This window comes from Aphis gossypii, chromosome X, assembly GCF_020184175.1.
Source record: "Aphis gossypii isolate Hap1 chromosome X, ASM2018417v2, whole genome shotgun sequence".
Classification (NCBI taxonomy): Eukaryota; Metazoa; Arthropoda; class Insecta; order Hemiptera; family Aphididae; genus Aphis; species Aphis gossypii.
The window spans coordinates 64,067,024-64,084,079 of record NC_065533.1 but is presented as its reverse complement, the minus strand read 5'-3'; the positions used below and the strand labels follow the sequence as shown (position 1 = coordinate 64,084,079).

Here is a 17,056-nt window from a genome sequence, read left to right as displayed (position 1 = left end):
TATAAATATAAATAACTATTACTACTAATTTACCACTAATATAACTATTTCTATACACAAAATATAATATTATGATGTGTAGTATTCCACTATTCCAGACTGTATGGAAATAATGCGATAATATCGCATTTATAAATAAATATTTTGTCTTATTTTCTAAACGAATAAGCTGCGTCTATACCTAATTAGTCTTTCGCGTGACACCAGTACACCACACACGGGTAGCTTTTTTTATTCATAGTGTTGTTTATATTGTATAGTGTTCAATAATATACCGACTAGCGAGTCACAAAATGAGTGATAAGTGGTCCAAAGAAAAAATAATTCATTTAATTGAATTATATGAGGATGCCAGTTGCTTATGGGACTCGAAATCTTCCGATTATAAAAATAAGATGAAACGTAAAGACGCATTTATTGATATTGCTAACAAACTTAACTTTGAAGAGCAAGAGGTAAGAAAAAAAATTGAATCTCTTTTAACTCAGTATCGCAGAGAAAAAAAGGCTTTGGTTTTAAAATCTGGAATGTCTAGCGATGATGTAAAAACACCTTGGTACGCTTATAAATATTTCCACTTTTTAGCTAAGAAAAATACTCCGAGAATTACGCGATCTAATATCAGTGAAGATGGTGAAAGTAATTTATTTGATTCCGATTTACTTGAAACAGAATCAGGTAATGAGGATAGTGTCAGTGAACAGAATTCTATCGAAATTGAAAATCCTTCCGAAAATGTTGAGCAAAGTGTTCCACATTTCGATAAAAAAAAAAGAAACTTTTTTTATCTCCTAAACGCCCGAAAATGTCAAAAAGAAATTATGAAGATGATGATCAAACGAAAGAAGCATATGCTATTATGAAATCTTGTTATTCGAAAATACAAGAAAACCAACAAAGGGACGAGTTAAAAGTTTATGGGGAATCAGTTGAATTTAGATTAAGGAAAATTAAAAATCCAATAACTGTATGTTTACTGAAAAATCAAATAGACAACCTGTTATTTAAAGCCGAAATGGATCAATACACACACGATTCTTCGCTGCCTCAGCCATTAGAATTGAATGCACCATTACTAAAACCATCGACTACTACAGTTACACAACAGGCAAGAGATTCTCCGCAACTACAAAACTTCAATATGCAAGATTACGTTCAATTTTATTAAAGTATGTTGTTTAATTTAAATAAGTTATATTCATTTGATATTCATTTTTCTATGTGATATATTATTATATTTATAGAATTATAATATAGTAAATTATAATTTATTTTTAAGAAATATAAATTCACACTCAAGTTGGCGATTTATTATACTATAATATTATTATACTATATTATTATACAATATTATACTGTCATAAAACTTAAAATAATTATTAAAAGGAAAATTTATTTAATAAAGTGGTACTTCAACAATTATTAGAAATATGTTATTTATTAAAACTACCTTAAACATTTAATTTTTATAATTATGCGTATTCATTTTGCCAAGGAATACTTCCCTGTTCACTTTTAAAATATGTCGCAAATTCGTCTCTTATAGCTTTTGGATCTCTTCCCGACTTGCGTCCAATACGTGAGAGAGGTAAATATGATGTACTTTCTGAATGTGTTCTCCATGATCCAGGTATAATTTATCCTGATTCATTATCAACGTCAAGACTTCCTTGTGGAGTATTAGAGTTTTTAGATGTTTTACTAGCCCGAAGAAAATTATGTAAGTAAACACATGCAAGAGTAACTGATGTTGCTCTATCCGGACTTAGTAACATAGGTTTTCTAAGTACTCTAAATATAGAACTCATAATACCAAAAGCATTTTCTGATACCCAGCGTGCTCTGCTTAATCGATAATTAAAAATTCTCTCTTTACTTCCTTTCATTTGATGTCCTGGATATGGTTTTAATATATTCTCACCGAGTGCAAATGCACCATCAGCCACTATAACGTATGGTATAGAAATAGCTCTACCAGGTAAACTTATAGGTTAAGGTAGATTTAGTGATTTATTTATCAAACCTTTCCATAAGTCAGTATTTTTCAACACACCGCCATCGGAAATACGTCCCTGACAGCCAACATTTACGTATGTGAACGAGTAGTTCGCGTCAACAAGTGCCATTAAAACAATACTAAAGTGGCCTTTATAGTTAAAAAACTCGGTTCCAGTGTTAAATGGAGCTTGTAATAAAATATGTTTTCCATCAAGGGCGCCTATACAGTGAGGAAAGTTCCATTTTTCTTCGAAATCGAAAGCAATTTTGAGCCAACTATTTGTATCTGATGGCATCTAAAAAAAATAAAGTAGAATAATATTTAGTATATTATTAATAAATATATTATACAATAAATGTATTTTCTTACCATTATATAAGTGTGGAGGCCAGTTATTAATGCTTCGCATACTTCAGGTACAATCTGTGATATTAATTGTTTTGATACTTTGAACGTATACATACAAAAGTTTTATGAATTTAGGGGGCGTCATAAAATTAATAATAAAAAGAGAAAAATTCAGTGTTTTTATTTTAGATATTAAATTTTTATACTGCATAAATGTATAATCGAAGATAAGTACCTACTAAATTGTATATTAGAATATAAGCCTTCAATAATATAATATAAATATCAATATCAATATTATTATCTGTGATTGACTGTAAATCATGATGACTATTATTAGTTAATAGTTTATTACCTACCCGAAGATATATGTTTAGGTATCATTGATTATAAATACTACTTACTAGTATTACTAGTATTCAATAATCAACTCATTATCAATTTTCCCAATTTCTAAAAATAAATCGAGTTAGAATAATTCGATTAAATTCTGTAAATAAACATCGCTTATTCACTTATACAAATGTACAATTTACAATCTTGACTGTAGTAACTAGTAGTGTTGTCTGTTGTACACGCCACACACAAAAGCGCAGAACGTATGATTTATTTCTAGGCTTTACATCAACATTATACATCCGTGGTGTAATAATTATAATATTAGTTACATCTTACGTTTTAGTAATTAATATTTACGTTATTAGTTTTGTGTTTTATTTTATTTAAAATGGCCAAAAAAAGAACGAGTGGGGCTCAAAATAGAAAAATATCAAGAAACAAAATTGCGAAAAAAGAAGCACTAAAGAAAAAAATACCAACATTGCATGCTTATTTTACTTCTCTAACTGACACTGCAGTAAGTACATAATGCATAATTTAATGTAAACTCTTTACTTAATAAACTACCTCCATATTATATATCTAAACTTGAACTGATATGCTTATTAAAGCCTAATACGTAAATTAATATATTAAATATTAATATTACTGTCTGTAATATCAATTGAAAATTTTCGAAATTCACAATAGTTTTTCTAAAATTGGTGAAAAATAACTTTAAAATTGCAACATTAAAATTAAAATATGAAAGTATAGCATATTTTACCTACTATAGATAATGATATCAAATTTAAGTGTATTTGGACTGGATAATAGTAGAATAATACTTCATATTACAAAAGTACTCTCTTAAAATTTAGATATATATTATAAGTTAGTACTAATTGTAATTTTTTTTGTGTATAGGCTGAAAAAGATGGTGTAAATTTAAATGAAAAGTCTGCAGAAGTTATTGATAACACTATTCAGGAAATTAAATTGAAAGCTGATGAAAATGTAAGTATTACATACTAAATATATAGTTAATTACACAACACATTTAAGGTTAATAAATAAATATTGAGGTTGAAAACAGAATTGTAAAGAAAATTTGGACAATAAATGTATAATACTTTTTGATGTAACTGTATTAAATTTAAACTATTAGGTTTTTATACTTTAATTTCAAATGATATACCTACGGTATGAAAAATAAAATATTTTTTGAAATAAAGTTATGAAAAAATTATATGAATATATATAATTATTAATTGAATTCTATAATTTTTTTCCAGGATGAACACAATAATTGTAAATCAGAAAAAAATGAAAAAAGAGTTAATTACAATCATTTGTTTAGTAAAGATCCAGCAAAATGGGTCATTAATGAATCAGGGTTGGAATATTTTTTGAAGAATCAAGTAACAACCAATTTCCAAGAAATACAATTTAATAAAACTTTTCGGAAAATTGGCAAGTACAATAGAAAACTACCACGGGAAGCATTTTATAGAAAATTACTTAATGGTGAATACAAATATCGTGATTGGCTATTGTATTCCAAATCTCAAAATTCTTTGTTTTGTTTTTACTGTCTACTTTTTGCTCCATATAAAACTAAATTTAGTCGTTCTGGTTCTGGTTATATAGATTGGAAAAATTGCTTGTTAAATGTAATGAATCATGAAAAGTGTATTATGCATAGAGAATCAGTACGGATATGGTATTCTAGACAGCTTAATAAATAATAACCCAAATTGTATTGACAATTCTCTTAAAATCAAAATTAAAAAAGAAGAAGCTTACTGGGTAAAATTACTTAATAGACTGATTGAAACTATATCATTTTTATCCATTAGAGGTCTAGCATTTAGAGGAGATAATCAAATGATGAATTCTAAACATAATGGAAATTATTTAGGTTGTCTTGAACTTATATCAAAATTTGATCCATTTCTTGCTTCTCATATTGATAAATACTCCAATAAAGGCCGTGAAAATGTGTCATATTTGTCTGGTAGAATATTTGATGAGTTTATTGATCTAATGAGCAAAACTGTCCTTGAAATTATTTGTAAAGAGATTAAATTAGCTAAATACTTTTCAATAATTGTTGATTTTACGCCAGATATTTCTAAAGTAGATCAACTAACGGTCGCAGTACGATATATCCGGTATGATGGTTCACCAGTGGAAAGATTCGTAGGATTTCTTCCATCAGTTGGCCACAAAGGACAAGAAATGGAATTAGGATTATTAAATATGTTTGAAAAATTAAGTATTGACATAACAAATTGTAGGGGACAATCATTTGATAATGTTAACAATATGTTAGGCATATATAATGGTTTACAAGCTAGAATAAAAAAAAAATAAAAAACAGCAGAATTTATGCCTTGTTCAGCACACTCCTTAAATTTAGTTGGTACATTTGCTGCTGAACTTACAAATGTAGGAAATAATTTCTTTCTTACTACTCAAAATATCTATAATTTTTTTTGTTTCTACTTCACGATGGGATATTTTATCAAAAGAATTGGATAAAATCCCCAATGCTACATTACCAAAAAACTTATGTCCTACACGTTGGTCATCGCGTTATGCAGTTTGTAAATCAATAAAAGTTGGCTATGCTGGTATTCTTTCTGCTTTGAAGCTTTTATCAACAGACATAAATCAAAGAAATGCAACAAAACATGAATCTAAATCAATATATGATAAAATTAAATCTTTAGAATTTGTATTTCTCTTAATTATTTGGACACCTATCTTGGAAAGATTCGATAAAACATCAAAAAGTCTTCAATCTGTCAATATTGATTTATCTAATGTTGTTTCTTTGTATGATTCATTATTACATTATGTGTATGACCAAAGAAATAACTTTGAAATATTTTTAGAGGAAGCTCAACAATTGAGTGGTATTGATACATTTTCCAGGGACAAGGCCAGAAAAAAACGAAGAAAAACTTTTTTTGATGAAAATTTGGAAGGTGAAATACTATATTCTAGTAAAGACAAAATGAAAAATGAAACATTTATTCCAATTATGGACGCATTGATCACGCAACTTAAGAAAAGAAATATGGCGTATACAGAATTGTATAACAAATTTGGTTTTTTTAGTGAAGTTGAAAAAATGAAGTCTCATGATTTAAGAAAACAAGCATTAGAACTAGTAAGAATGTATCCTGAAGATTTAGAAACAGAATTTGTCGAGGAAATTATTCAATTCAAAAAACATATTTTAAATTTACCAGAAGGTATGAAAAACATGCAAGGCATGTTGAAATACCTTAATACTCCATCACTTAATATGACTTTCCCTAATGTTGAAATTGCCCTTAAAATTTTTGTTTGTATGCCATGCTCTAACGCAAGTGGTGAAAGATCTTTTTCTGTACTCAAGAGAGTTAAAAATTATTTACGTTCATCTTTAGCAAATGAAAAAACATCTGTATTATCTATTTTAAGCATTGAAGATGAAATTTTCCGAAGCATAGATTGGACTGATATTGTTGAAAAGTTTGCAAAACTTAAAGCTAGGAAAAAATCCTTTTTATAACCAAAGTGAGTTATACATTTTGTTCAAATTTTGGAAATATTGAAAAATATTATATCTACCTGTTATAAAATTATTAAAACATTGTTATAATTATTATTAAAATTAATTAGTTGTTCTTATATACATAATATAAGGTATTATTTATTTTGATTATTTATATTAATATATTATAAATATTTGTATTTTATGAATACAAAGATTTTTTATAATTTGTACATTATACTGTTATGTGTAAATAGTGATTTCTTTCTATAATGTACTCAAAATAATGAAATCAGTGTCAATTTGATAAAATCTTAAAAACAAATTAAATTCATTTATATAAGTAAGATTACAATAATAATAATAAAAAATAAGCAGGAACCTTTAATGATTAAGTATTAAAAATGTTTAAGGTAAGAGTTTAATTACAAATGTGAAGTCAATATTTTTTATTGGGAGGGGGGGAGGGGCGTCAAATATTGTTGCCCTAGGGTGTTATTGGTGGTTAGGACGGCACTGCCAGTAGATAAGAATCGTAAAGTTATTGCTAAACGCACCGATACAGAAATACTATCCCGAAAATTTGTGTTTTCTTTTATGACTTTTGGGCCAATTAAATTAATTCAAAATTCAAAATCAGTACTTGACATTCTGGTAAAATTATTAAATAAATCACCGTCATGTAAATCTAAAATGAAATTCTCACCACTGTAATTCTTTCTTCGTTGAAAAAGTTGTCTTTCCCACCATCTTCTTTTTTTAAAAACTTTTTTTTTGATGTTATGTTCTTTACGCATTATAACAAACGCAGCAGCGCTAATGCAGCATGCGACTTGTTCTAGATCATACATAGTCACGAATGTTAGCAAACATATAGCGAACAACTAAATTATGAACAAACGTTTGTGGTCATTAATAAAATGTTTGACAAACGTTCGACAAATATTTGACAAATGTTCGACAAACGTTAGACAAATATTTGACAAATGTTCGACAAACGTTAGACAAACAATGTTTCCCCAAACGTTTGTTATGCGTGGACGCACCTATAAACTCATAAATAATATTATTGTGTACTGCCGTACAGGGATTGACTTGGAAAATTATAATAATGAATAAAAAGAGTTTCTAATAAATGCATTGAATTAATGCCATTGATATAGTATTATAGTTTAATTCAGTTCGGTCTTTCTTAAAGAAATATCGGTAATTTTGAAATAATAAATAATTCATAGTCAAGTTGACCAGTTTCAGATTGTTTCTTCAATAAATGTTCTTTAATCATTATAATATTAAGTAGGTACCCAAACGTCCCAAACTAATATTCAATATGTAATCAAATTGTAAAACTATAGGCACCTAATCCACAAGGCTGGGCATTAACGAGTTAATAAGTTAAATTTAAGTTAAAAAGTTAAGTTACTTTTAACTAAGTTAATTAACGAGTTACTTTTTTTTTAGAAGTAACTTCTAACTTAACAAGTTACATTTTTTCCCAAGTTATTCAGTAACTAACGAGTTAATTAATTTTATTGGCACGGTAAGTTAATTTTTTTCCTAAACCACAGATTTAAAATAAATTCAATTTTGTACAAATTAATTTTATAAAAAAAAACTGAAATTTTAAATATTTAATTAATAATTTTCATGACAAAATATTGCATATTCACAGAAAATATTATATAACTATATAGTATATTATAAACGGAAATGTTATAGGGGTAACCTCGTAATTAATAAAAGAAAAATGTAACAATTATTTAGCCATTTAGGTACTCAGTGTCTCAGTATCCCACCATACACGGTTGTAATGTTTGTAGACTCATTAGTCATTACTCATTACCCAATCATTATTATTAATATTATTACCTATTATTATTATTTTTTTTTTTTTATTGAAAAATAGACAGTATGATCGGGATGGGTACAGTTCGGCCCCGTGATAAGAGTTCGGCCCAGTGATAAGGAATTTTAGATTATTCAGAGTTCGAACACTAACCTCAAAATACAAAAATTCAAATTATTACCAACCATTCAACATTGTAAACAGTTCCACTACGGTTTTTGAGTATTAGAATTCCTCAGCCTGGTCCCCAGCACCGGATACATTATTTATTCGTCCGTTAAAATTTCAAATAGCAAATAACCGTCTATAATAACTTTAACGGTCATTTTACGTTTGTCGCTTTTATTAGGAAGTTGGTATTTGGTTCATCTTAACGTAATTAAAACTTATATTTTTTAATTTTTACCTTAATAATATGTTCTTAGATGAATTATTGTTAGTAATATATCTTTTTATTCTTATTGTTTATTAGATATTAAATATTTCTTAATAGCATGTGCACTCCTAATTATTAAGTTTTTCGACTAGGAAGTACTACATTTACGTAACTATAGACTCAAATTTTTGTAAAACAATTTCAACATAATTATTTATTTGTATTTTGTACATTAACAGCTTAATATATATCATTATACTTATAAAGTAAATAATTTTCTTATTTTTACAATGTAAATAATATAATACTTTACATGTTACAAATAACACACTTCCAATTTCCATTAGGTGTTATTAAATTTAAAATTAACCCTCATAGCCAGGGTCGGACTAGCCCACCGGGAGACCGGGAAAATTCCCGATGGGCCCTATGCATTTTATATCTACATGTTAGGCCCTCTTTGCACGAGGTGATTGCCATAGCAATATGATTCGTGCGTCGTGCATGATTTATACAATACGCGTGGATTGAGAGGACCGTATACGAAATTGTCGTGCGATTATTATTGATAAAAAATTATGTATTAAAAAATATAGACTAATAATAATGAAATAAATATGGCAATATGCTAAAATACCCGTTGTTGGCCTCCTACCCATCTTTACTTTTGTTCCATGATTTCAGTTTCGGTCGCTTTTCTCTTATCGCTGGTCCGCCAGACAACACAAAATATTGTAGGTTATTACTTATTATATATTATTTTTAAATTTTATATTTTATTTGCGGTCTGTTCGTGTTCTTCTACTGTACGCTTGTGCATATTATTATAATACGTATTACCGATCAGTAATATTGTAATATTATCACAGCGATTTGTGAGATCGTACACGCATACTCTGTTTTACATGAACATTTTGTAATTTACAGTTTACAGCTTTACAGGTATGTATTACCATATAATAAAATATGTACATTACTTATCAACTTATTTATCGTAAATTAAATTAAAATGTTAGTTAGTTGTTCCTTGTATTAGGTTAAGATCATAGGCGAAACTTCGGGTCAGGCCAGTTAGGGCATGGCCTGACCTAATACTGACTAAATATTTGTATATATTATATATTTTAATAATTATTTAGACATTATAATTAATAATATATTTATTTAAAACTAAAAAATTTATTTTTGGCATCTAAAATTTGTGAACATTTCCATTTAAATGTTACGTACCATCTAGTGCGCGATTATTATACCACTCGTACTTATTATTATAAGTGTACGAATATGTAGAGTTGTAGACTATAAATTATTTCTTAAATTAAATTGTACACACTACACAATTAACATAATAATACAATTTACTTTTTAACATTGATTATAGAAATATGGAGTCGTATAATAATAGTCTGTACTATGTGTACTCGAATAATCGGTTTTATCAGTTATTGTTTAATTTAGACATTTGACGTTTATTTTTATTTTATAGCAAGTAATAGTTCATTTTACGTAACAAGTCACCAATCGTTAATGTTTGTTAGCAGTAGACAATTATTATCGATTCTACGTACTTTAATATTTTCATATTATTTCTTTTAGTATAAATTCTTATTTTTATAATTGACCGGCGATTGTTCACAAATCACAAGATTCTTACATTACAAAATCATGGAGAGGTAATTATTAATTAGAATATTTTTTTTTATAGATAGAGGATAAGTCAAATATTTTAATTATTATTTAAAATATAATACCATATTAATTATTATTATTATTATACACATTAGTATACATCACCAAATAATTTATTTATTATTAACCCCTGTTAGTTGCATCGCTGTTTAAAAGACCGGTCATTTATTATTTTTCAAATTACTCGTTGTAAGTAATTTACATTATTTCGTGTACTTTAATATCTTCGATGTTCAAGTCAAGCTATCATTTGGTATAATATAAAATTAATTTTGTTTAGATATATTGTTTAATATATCGAAATGAATAAAAATAATACATTATTATAATTAATAGATTTATCTATTTTATACTTATTTATAAATTCAAAATAAAAACTAATATTATTAATTATTATTCTTACTAAATAGATTTGTTATCTGAAAATTGAACAAAAATGTATCACCTCCACCAATTCCATGTACTAATACTAACAAAACTAATTAAATTAGTTTAAATTCTATTTCCTCCGAAGTACCTTTAACTATTGATCTAAATGACGCTGAAATTACTAAAACTGTTTTACTAAATGATCCTGCTTTACCACTTCCAAAAGAGCGTACAGAGCGTAAGTTCATTTGGCCTGACCTAATAAAAGTGTTTAGTTTCGCCTATGGTTAAGATTAGTAATTGACACATTTGAAATGGTTTAAAACTAAGGTTAGCTGTTGGCTCTTCACGAAACGTAATAAATACGAAATGTAATAAAACGAAATGTATATTTTATATAAGTACCAGAAGTACCTATATATTTAGGTTTTTTAATAATGTTAATTTAATAGTAAAAAATACTAGTCTTAGAATTAAACTTTTCAAAACGTGTTCACTGTAAATTGTGTAAATTGTTGTGATTACCTAAACCAAGTTTATTTTAAGTTTATTATAAACATTGAAAAAAACTTAGTTCGTTGTTAATTTTATTATTTTTTTTAGTAATTTTATTTATTTTTAATAAATAATGTTTAGTAAATAAAATAAAAATCATTATAAAATAAACACAAACTACTAGGGTTCAATATTTATAATAAACTTAATTTAAACTGTTTTAGATTTTTTGCATTTGTTTAATCCTACTGGCTATCATTATGGATGGAAAAAACCAAAAAAGAACAAAACAATTTCTAAGTGGATTTGAAAAGAGGAAACTTTTAGAGATAAAAAAAAATTAAAAATCGAAAGTGAAAAATGTTTAAAAATCACGCAAATGTTTCAAAAATCATCTGAAGATTCGGTAACGTCAAGTAGTTTTGAATTACCAAGAACTGGTGATAAAATTATAGAAGCAAATTTTCAAAAATCTTCTTTTGATATTCCATCAACAAGTAGTTCTGATTTAATGTCTAGTAAAAATACAAATATTGACGATGATGTACAAAAATCATCTGATAGCACCTCTGAGATATTATGTAATTCCGATTCAACAGCCATTGAAAATGCATCTAAATATTTCCGACAATGTAGACCAACATTTAGATGTATCATCAGAACCTGAAATGCCTGAAACTGTTGATCCGTTTGAAAATTTATTTATAAAACCCAAAGTAAATGAGTTACAAACATTCTTTGATCATCATCCTTTTCAAACACTATCCAACGAAGAAAAAATTCCTTTCAAACCAAAAAAAGTATTTTTTCGAGATGATGGATGTAATAGAAAATGGCTTTCTTATAACAATAAAAATAAAAAATTTTTTTATTCAATATGTTTAGCTTTCAGTAGTATAGATGATAAAAACACATTTTTATCGGGTATGTTTGATTTTAAACATATTTATTCAAGGATCGACGAACATGAAAAAAGCAAAATACATTTGAACTCTACTGAAGCTTTCTTGTTATATCAAAAAAATAGAAATATTCAATCATTGTTATTTAAAGACCAACTTTCTAAAAGAGCTGAAGAAATTTCTAAAAGAAGAGCTATTTTTGAAAGGATTATAGATGTAGTAAGATTAATTGGACGTCGTGGTTTAAGTTATAGAGGAAAATATGAAGGAATAAGTCATTTATCAGATAACACATTAAACCATGGTAATTTCTTAGATATATTAATGCTACTAGAAAAGTATGATGCCACTTTAAGCAGTCATATACAAGCGATTATCAAAAAATCTGAAAAAAGTACTTCATCTGGCAGAAGTCAAAATCTAACACTAATATCTAAAACAACTGTAAACTACATTTTTCTGGCATTCTCAAAACTTCTTAAAGATCACATCAGTACTATTGTTAATATAGCTGGTATGTTTTCTATTCAAATTGATACTACTCAAGACGTTACAGTATCAGATATTTGTTCCATTATAATTCGTTATGTTTCAACAGAACCTATACCAAAAGTAAATGAACATGTGTTATCCATCTTAAGTGCAAAAGAATCAACCGGTAAAGCATTATTTAAATTAGTCGAAAATAGCTTATAAAAAAACAGTATCGATGTGAAAATGTGTGTTGGTAGTTCTACAGACGGAGCTTCAAACATGAGGGGTCAATATCAAGGTTTTTCTGCATGGCTCACAAAAGAATCACCTCAACAACTTCATGTTTGGTGCTATGCACATAAACTTAACTTAGTGTTAATAGATATTGCATCTATAACATCTCAGGCAATTTCATTATTTGGTCTATTGAATTCATGTGCTGTTTTTCTTCGTGAGTCTTATAAAAGAATGGATGTTTGGGACATGTTACTACAGATAGTCGTGTTTTGAACTTAATAGGTGAAACGAGATGGTGGGCTAAAGATGTCGCTTTGAAAAATTCTTTGGAATATTTAATGATCCTTCAAATTCACTCTTTACTAATATTATTCAAGTTTTTCAATTGATTGTCCAAAACACTGAACATTTTAATAATGATGCTAGGTATAAAGCAACTACTTATTTAAATGGTTTGACCAACTTTGAAACTATAATTACTGCTCAACTATTTCTAAAAATATTTCAAAGTACAACACCACTTTCTAAATACTTACAGACAAGTGGAATGTGCATTTTGCAAGCAAAATCAATGGTTAATAGAACTTTAAAAACACTAAAAAGTGAATCCAGAAATTTTGAAAACATTTATGAGGCTGCTTTAAAATTCGTTAGTTGGGCTAACAAAAAATTAGAAGAACAAAATATTGATTATGAAGTCCGAGAATCATTTTGTGAAGTACGTGTAAAATCAAAAAAAAAAATATTCGGTGAAAAATCGGTTGATAATATTATAGTTGATCCAATAGAGAAATTTAAGATCAACGTATTTTATACAACTATGGATAATGTAATAAATAATATTGAATATCGCTTTAAGGACGAAAACGAAATAACAGCAGATTTCTCGTATTTAGATCCAAAATATTTTAAACAAATTACATTTTTGCCCGAATCAGCTTTTGAAAAATTATGTAATTCGTTAAATTCTTTTAAAAATGGCCCAAACACTATTAACATCAAAGCTACAGATCTGAGAGAAGAATTACTAGACTTTAAAACAAAATGGCCAAAACTTAGATACTCGTTGAATGATGAAATTAAGAACCTGCATGAAAAACAAATTCATTTTGATATGGAAGAATCTAATAGTGAAGAAGAAGAAAAAGAGGAAAACCATTTTGATATCGGCCAACCATGCAATGATAAAAAAAATAAACTTTGTTTCAACTGCATATTTTGTTGTTTTAATATTTTAGTACAATATAAACTGTATTCAAATGCATATTATAATTTATTTATAGCTTATAAGTATATTTTAAGCTTATCTTCAACTCAAGTTGCATGCGAAAGAAGCTTTTCTACCTTAAAATACATAAAAACACGTTTAAGGTGCCGTTTAACTGACGACCATTTGGAGACTATGATGTTAATGCATATAAATAACGACATATTAGATGATATTCAAACAGAACACATCATTATAGAAGTTGCAAACCAGTCTTCAATTTTAAGGAAAGCTCTTTTAATGTAATTAAAATTTCTATACCTATTGTAAACTTTAAATAATCAAATATAATATAAGTATTTGTATAAAAAGTACATATACTCGTAATAATAATAATACTGTTTTATTACAATTTACTTTCATTTTTATTTTATTTTATTAGTTTGACTACCTAAAAATAATTTTTCATTGTAATAAATTATTATGATTTGGAGGACCCTCTTGGTGACTGTCTTCCTGGGCCCTTTAAAAAGGCTAGTCCGACCCTGCTCATAGCTTTTATAATTTTCATCATCTTAAAAAAACTATTATTATTAATATAATTAGCTTAGCATAAGTTTATCCAACTACATTAAACATTAAATATATTGTCATTCTATTATTTTAAATCAAAAATTGTTTTTCATGCTCTGTTGCTCATTATCTTTTTACTTAATATGTATTAACTAACATTATTATATATATTAATTATTGTTGTTATTATATTGTTTAGACTTTTAATATTTTTATGAACACATCCAATGGCTTAGAAGTGTCTAACAACTGCAATTTAATTTTGTTTATCTTATAAATTGTTAAACTATAGTTGGGAAATAAACAAATTAATATTATTATTGTTATTTAATATTGATTAATATAGATCATGATGTATTATTTTAAAACTATCACTGATCACTTAGTTTTTCTGTTGCCACTATCTAAATTAAATACCAGTGCTTTTGGTCATCATTACTTGAACAGAATTCTGCAGATTGATTGTTACAATGTTTAAAATATTCTAATTTTCTATAATTACAGATTTGAAAATACTGAATGCTGCTTACAAAAATCTTCCAAATATATTGAATGCAATAAGCACCATGGATCTTGTTGTGATGGTCATTGGTTGATGATAGCTATTTTGATGACATCTTGAAAATTGCAATACTTAACTTAACCATAACTTTGTCTTTTTTATTAAACAGTTACACATATTTTGATGAATATTTTAATAACTATACAGTTATTCTGTTTAGGAAAATTAAATATGTCTGAAAATTGCATGGCAGTTATGACTGGAAGAATGTGCAATGTTGTTAAGTCAAATATTTATAATGCATATCAAATAACTTAAAACTTTTTCTTATTAATAATTCAAGAATTATTAACTTTGGAAGACACTGAAAATAAGATTAATAATTAATCTCTATTTGTATTACCTAAATTATGTACCTATGTGTTCTAACTGAAATAGCTTCAGTTTATGTAAAGTGAATAATTATTAATGAATTATTTTAAGAGTTGTTAATAGTATGTAAATGTAACAAAACAAATAATTATGTTAATTAGATATTTTATCATATCTGTGAATGACTGTGATACTAATACAAATTTTTTAATTTATTATATAGCCTGATATATCTACCATTTACCTGCCACTTACCTACGAGAAAAAAAACAGATTTTTTTAAGACTAACCTCTGCGATTTTACTGTAAGTAAAAGAAATAAACGGTTTTTCTCAAGACCAATCTCTGTGACTTGCTTATAAGTATATATAAAAGGTTTTTCTTAAAACCAACCGACTTTATATTTATACATATATTTCTTTTGTTTGGTTTAATATTTTTTTAAGTTTTGTTTAGCATAGTAAAATGGCATTGAGAGATCATGACTATGTCATTCCAGCCAATCACGAAGAAGTCGGTGTTCCAAATCTCAACCTCTTCCTACAAGACCACAACTACGCCCAACGTCCTGCCATTCAGATTCAAGAAGAACAAGAAGAAGATCAACCTCAGGCAGAAGGAGAAGATCAACCACAGGCAGAAGAACAAGAAGAAAATCAGCCACAAGAAGAAGGAGAAGAAGAAGAACAACAACAAGCAAGAACATATAGGATAATCCCTGGCATTTGACTCAACTCAAAATTTTATGTTGATAATTTTGGATAATAAAATAGATAATAAATAAAACCAAATTTTGATTGTAGTTCCACACAATCATGAGCCGAATGAAATTGATTTAAATGTGCCATTCCTGAGGAACGCTCTAGCTAAAAGAGCTATTGATCGGACAATCACAACCCCATCAATTCGAGGTCTCTATAATAGCGAAATAATTAGGTAAGTTAATTAACTTAATTATTGTGTTGAAATACAAATACATAAATTATGCTAATTATATGATAATTTTTTTTAACTTTTGGTAGGCATCCCCAGGCTGCCATTCGCTATACATTCCTCCAGACACAGGCCAGAACAAAAAGGATGAGACTATCGAGACGCCCACAATTACCTCAGGACATGCACGATCTTGCAGAAATGTTGATGACCCCCGGAATGCAAATTATGCCTCAACATTCCAAATTCCTTCAACTGCCTTTTTCAATCAAGAATTGGTTGCAAATGGAGTAACTGTTGGAATTATTTTTGCGAATACTTCGGCAATTGAAAAGTATCGTGAACAGTTGGCTACAGTAGAGATTGTCGGAATAGATGGTACGTATAAGACGCTACCTCAAGTGCCAATGGACTTGCGATCTTTCCTGACATTTCAGATTCTCTACAAAAGTGTAGTAAGCAATTGTTTATAGTTATATTATTTGTTATTACTTATAATTATGCTCTAAATATATATATTTTTTTACAATTTAGGCGTTTCCAATGGTCTTTGTCCTTTTGGGGAGTAAGACAGAGGAAACGTATTGTGCGTTATTCGCTGTGATACGCAATATTCTACCTTTGAATTATGATGGAATCCGTTTTGTTACTGATTATGAGCGTGCTCTTATGAATGCTGTCCAGCAAATCTTCCCTAACAGTAACTTACTATGCTGTTGGTTCCATTATACCCAGGTAATATAAACAAACACATTTTGTTGATCATACCTGTCAGATAAATTTAATGATATTTATTTTTAATGTTATAGTCGGTTGTTAGATATTGTCACCGAAAAGTGAATGGTGTCTTGAACTTGGTGAAGAGGCAT

At 27.6% G+C, this 17,056-nt stretch overlaps 3 protein-coding genes and 1 pseudogene across 3 annotated transcripts in view; all 4 read left to right on the top strand.

The window, feature by feature from the left end:
• Nucleotides 1-293: 293 nt before the first annotated feature.
• LOC126552645 (uncharacterized) lies at nt 294-1,168 on the top strand. The gene is made up of 2 exons (XM_050207352.1): nt 294-742; nt 817-1,168. Exons 1-2 carry the CDS (start codon nt 294-296, stop codon nt 1,166-1,168), a joined length of 801 nt encoding a protein of 266 aa, XP_050063309.1.
• A 6,955-nt stretch (nt 1,169-8,123) lies between these two features.
• Nucleotides 8,124-17,056, top strand: part of LOC126551575 (UPF0746 protein DDB_G0281095-like) — a 327,628-nt gene continuing 318,695 nt past the window's right edge. Inside the window, exon 1 of the mRNA XM_050205340.1 lies at nt 8,124-8,433. The gene's annotated coding sequence lies outside the window, so the exon portion shown is untranslated. The remainder of the gene's footprint in view (nt 8,434-17,056) is intronic.
• On the top strand, nt 15,618-16,048 carry LOC126551580 (rho GTPase-activating protein gacV-like). The gene has a single exon (XM_050205344.1). The coding sequence runs from the start codon at nt 15,720-15,722 to the stop codon at nt 15,981-15,983; it is 264 nt and encodes an 87-aa protein (XP_050061301.1). The 5' UTR covers nt 15,618-15,719; the 3' UTR covers nt 15,984-16,048.
• On the top strand, nt 16,048-16,946 carry LOC126551581 (uncharacterized; annotated as a pseudogene).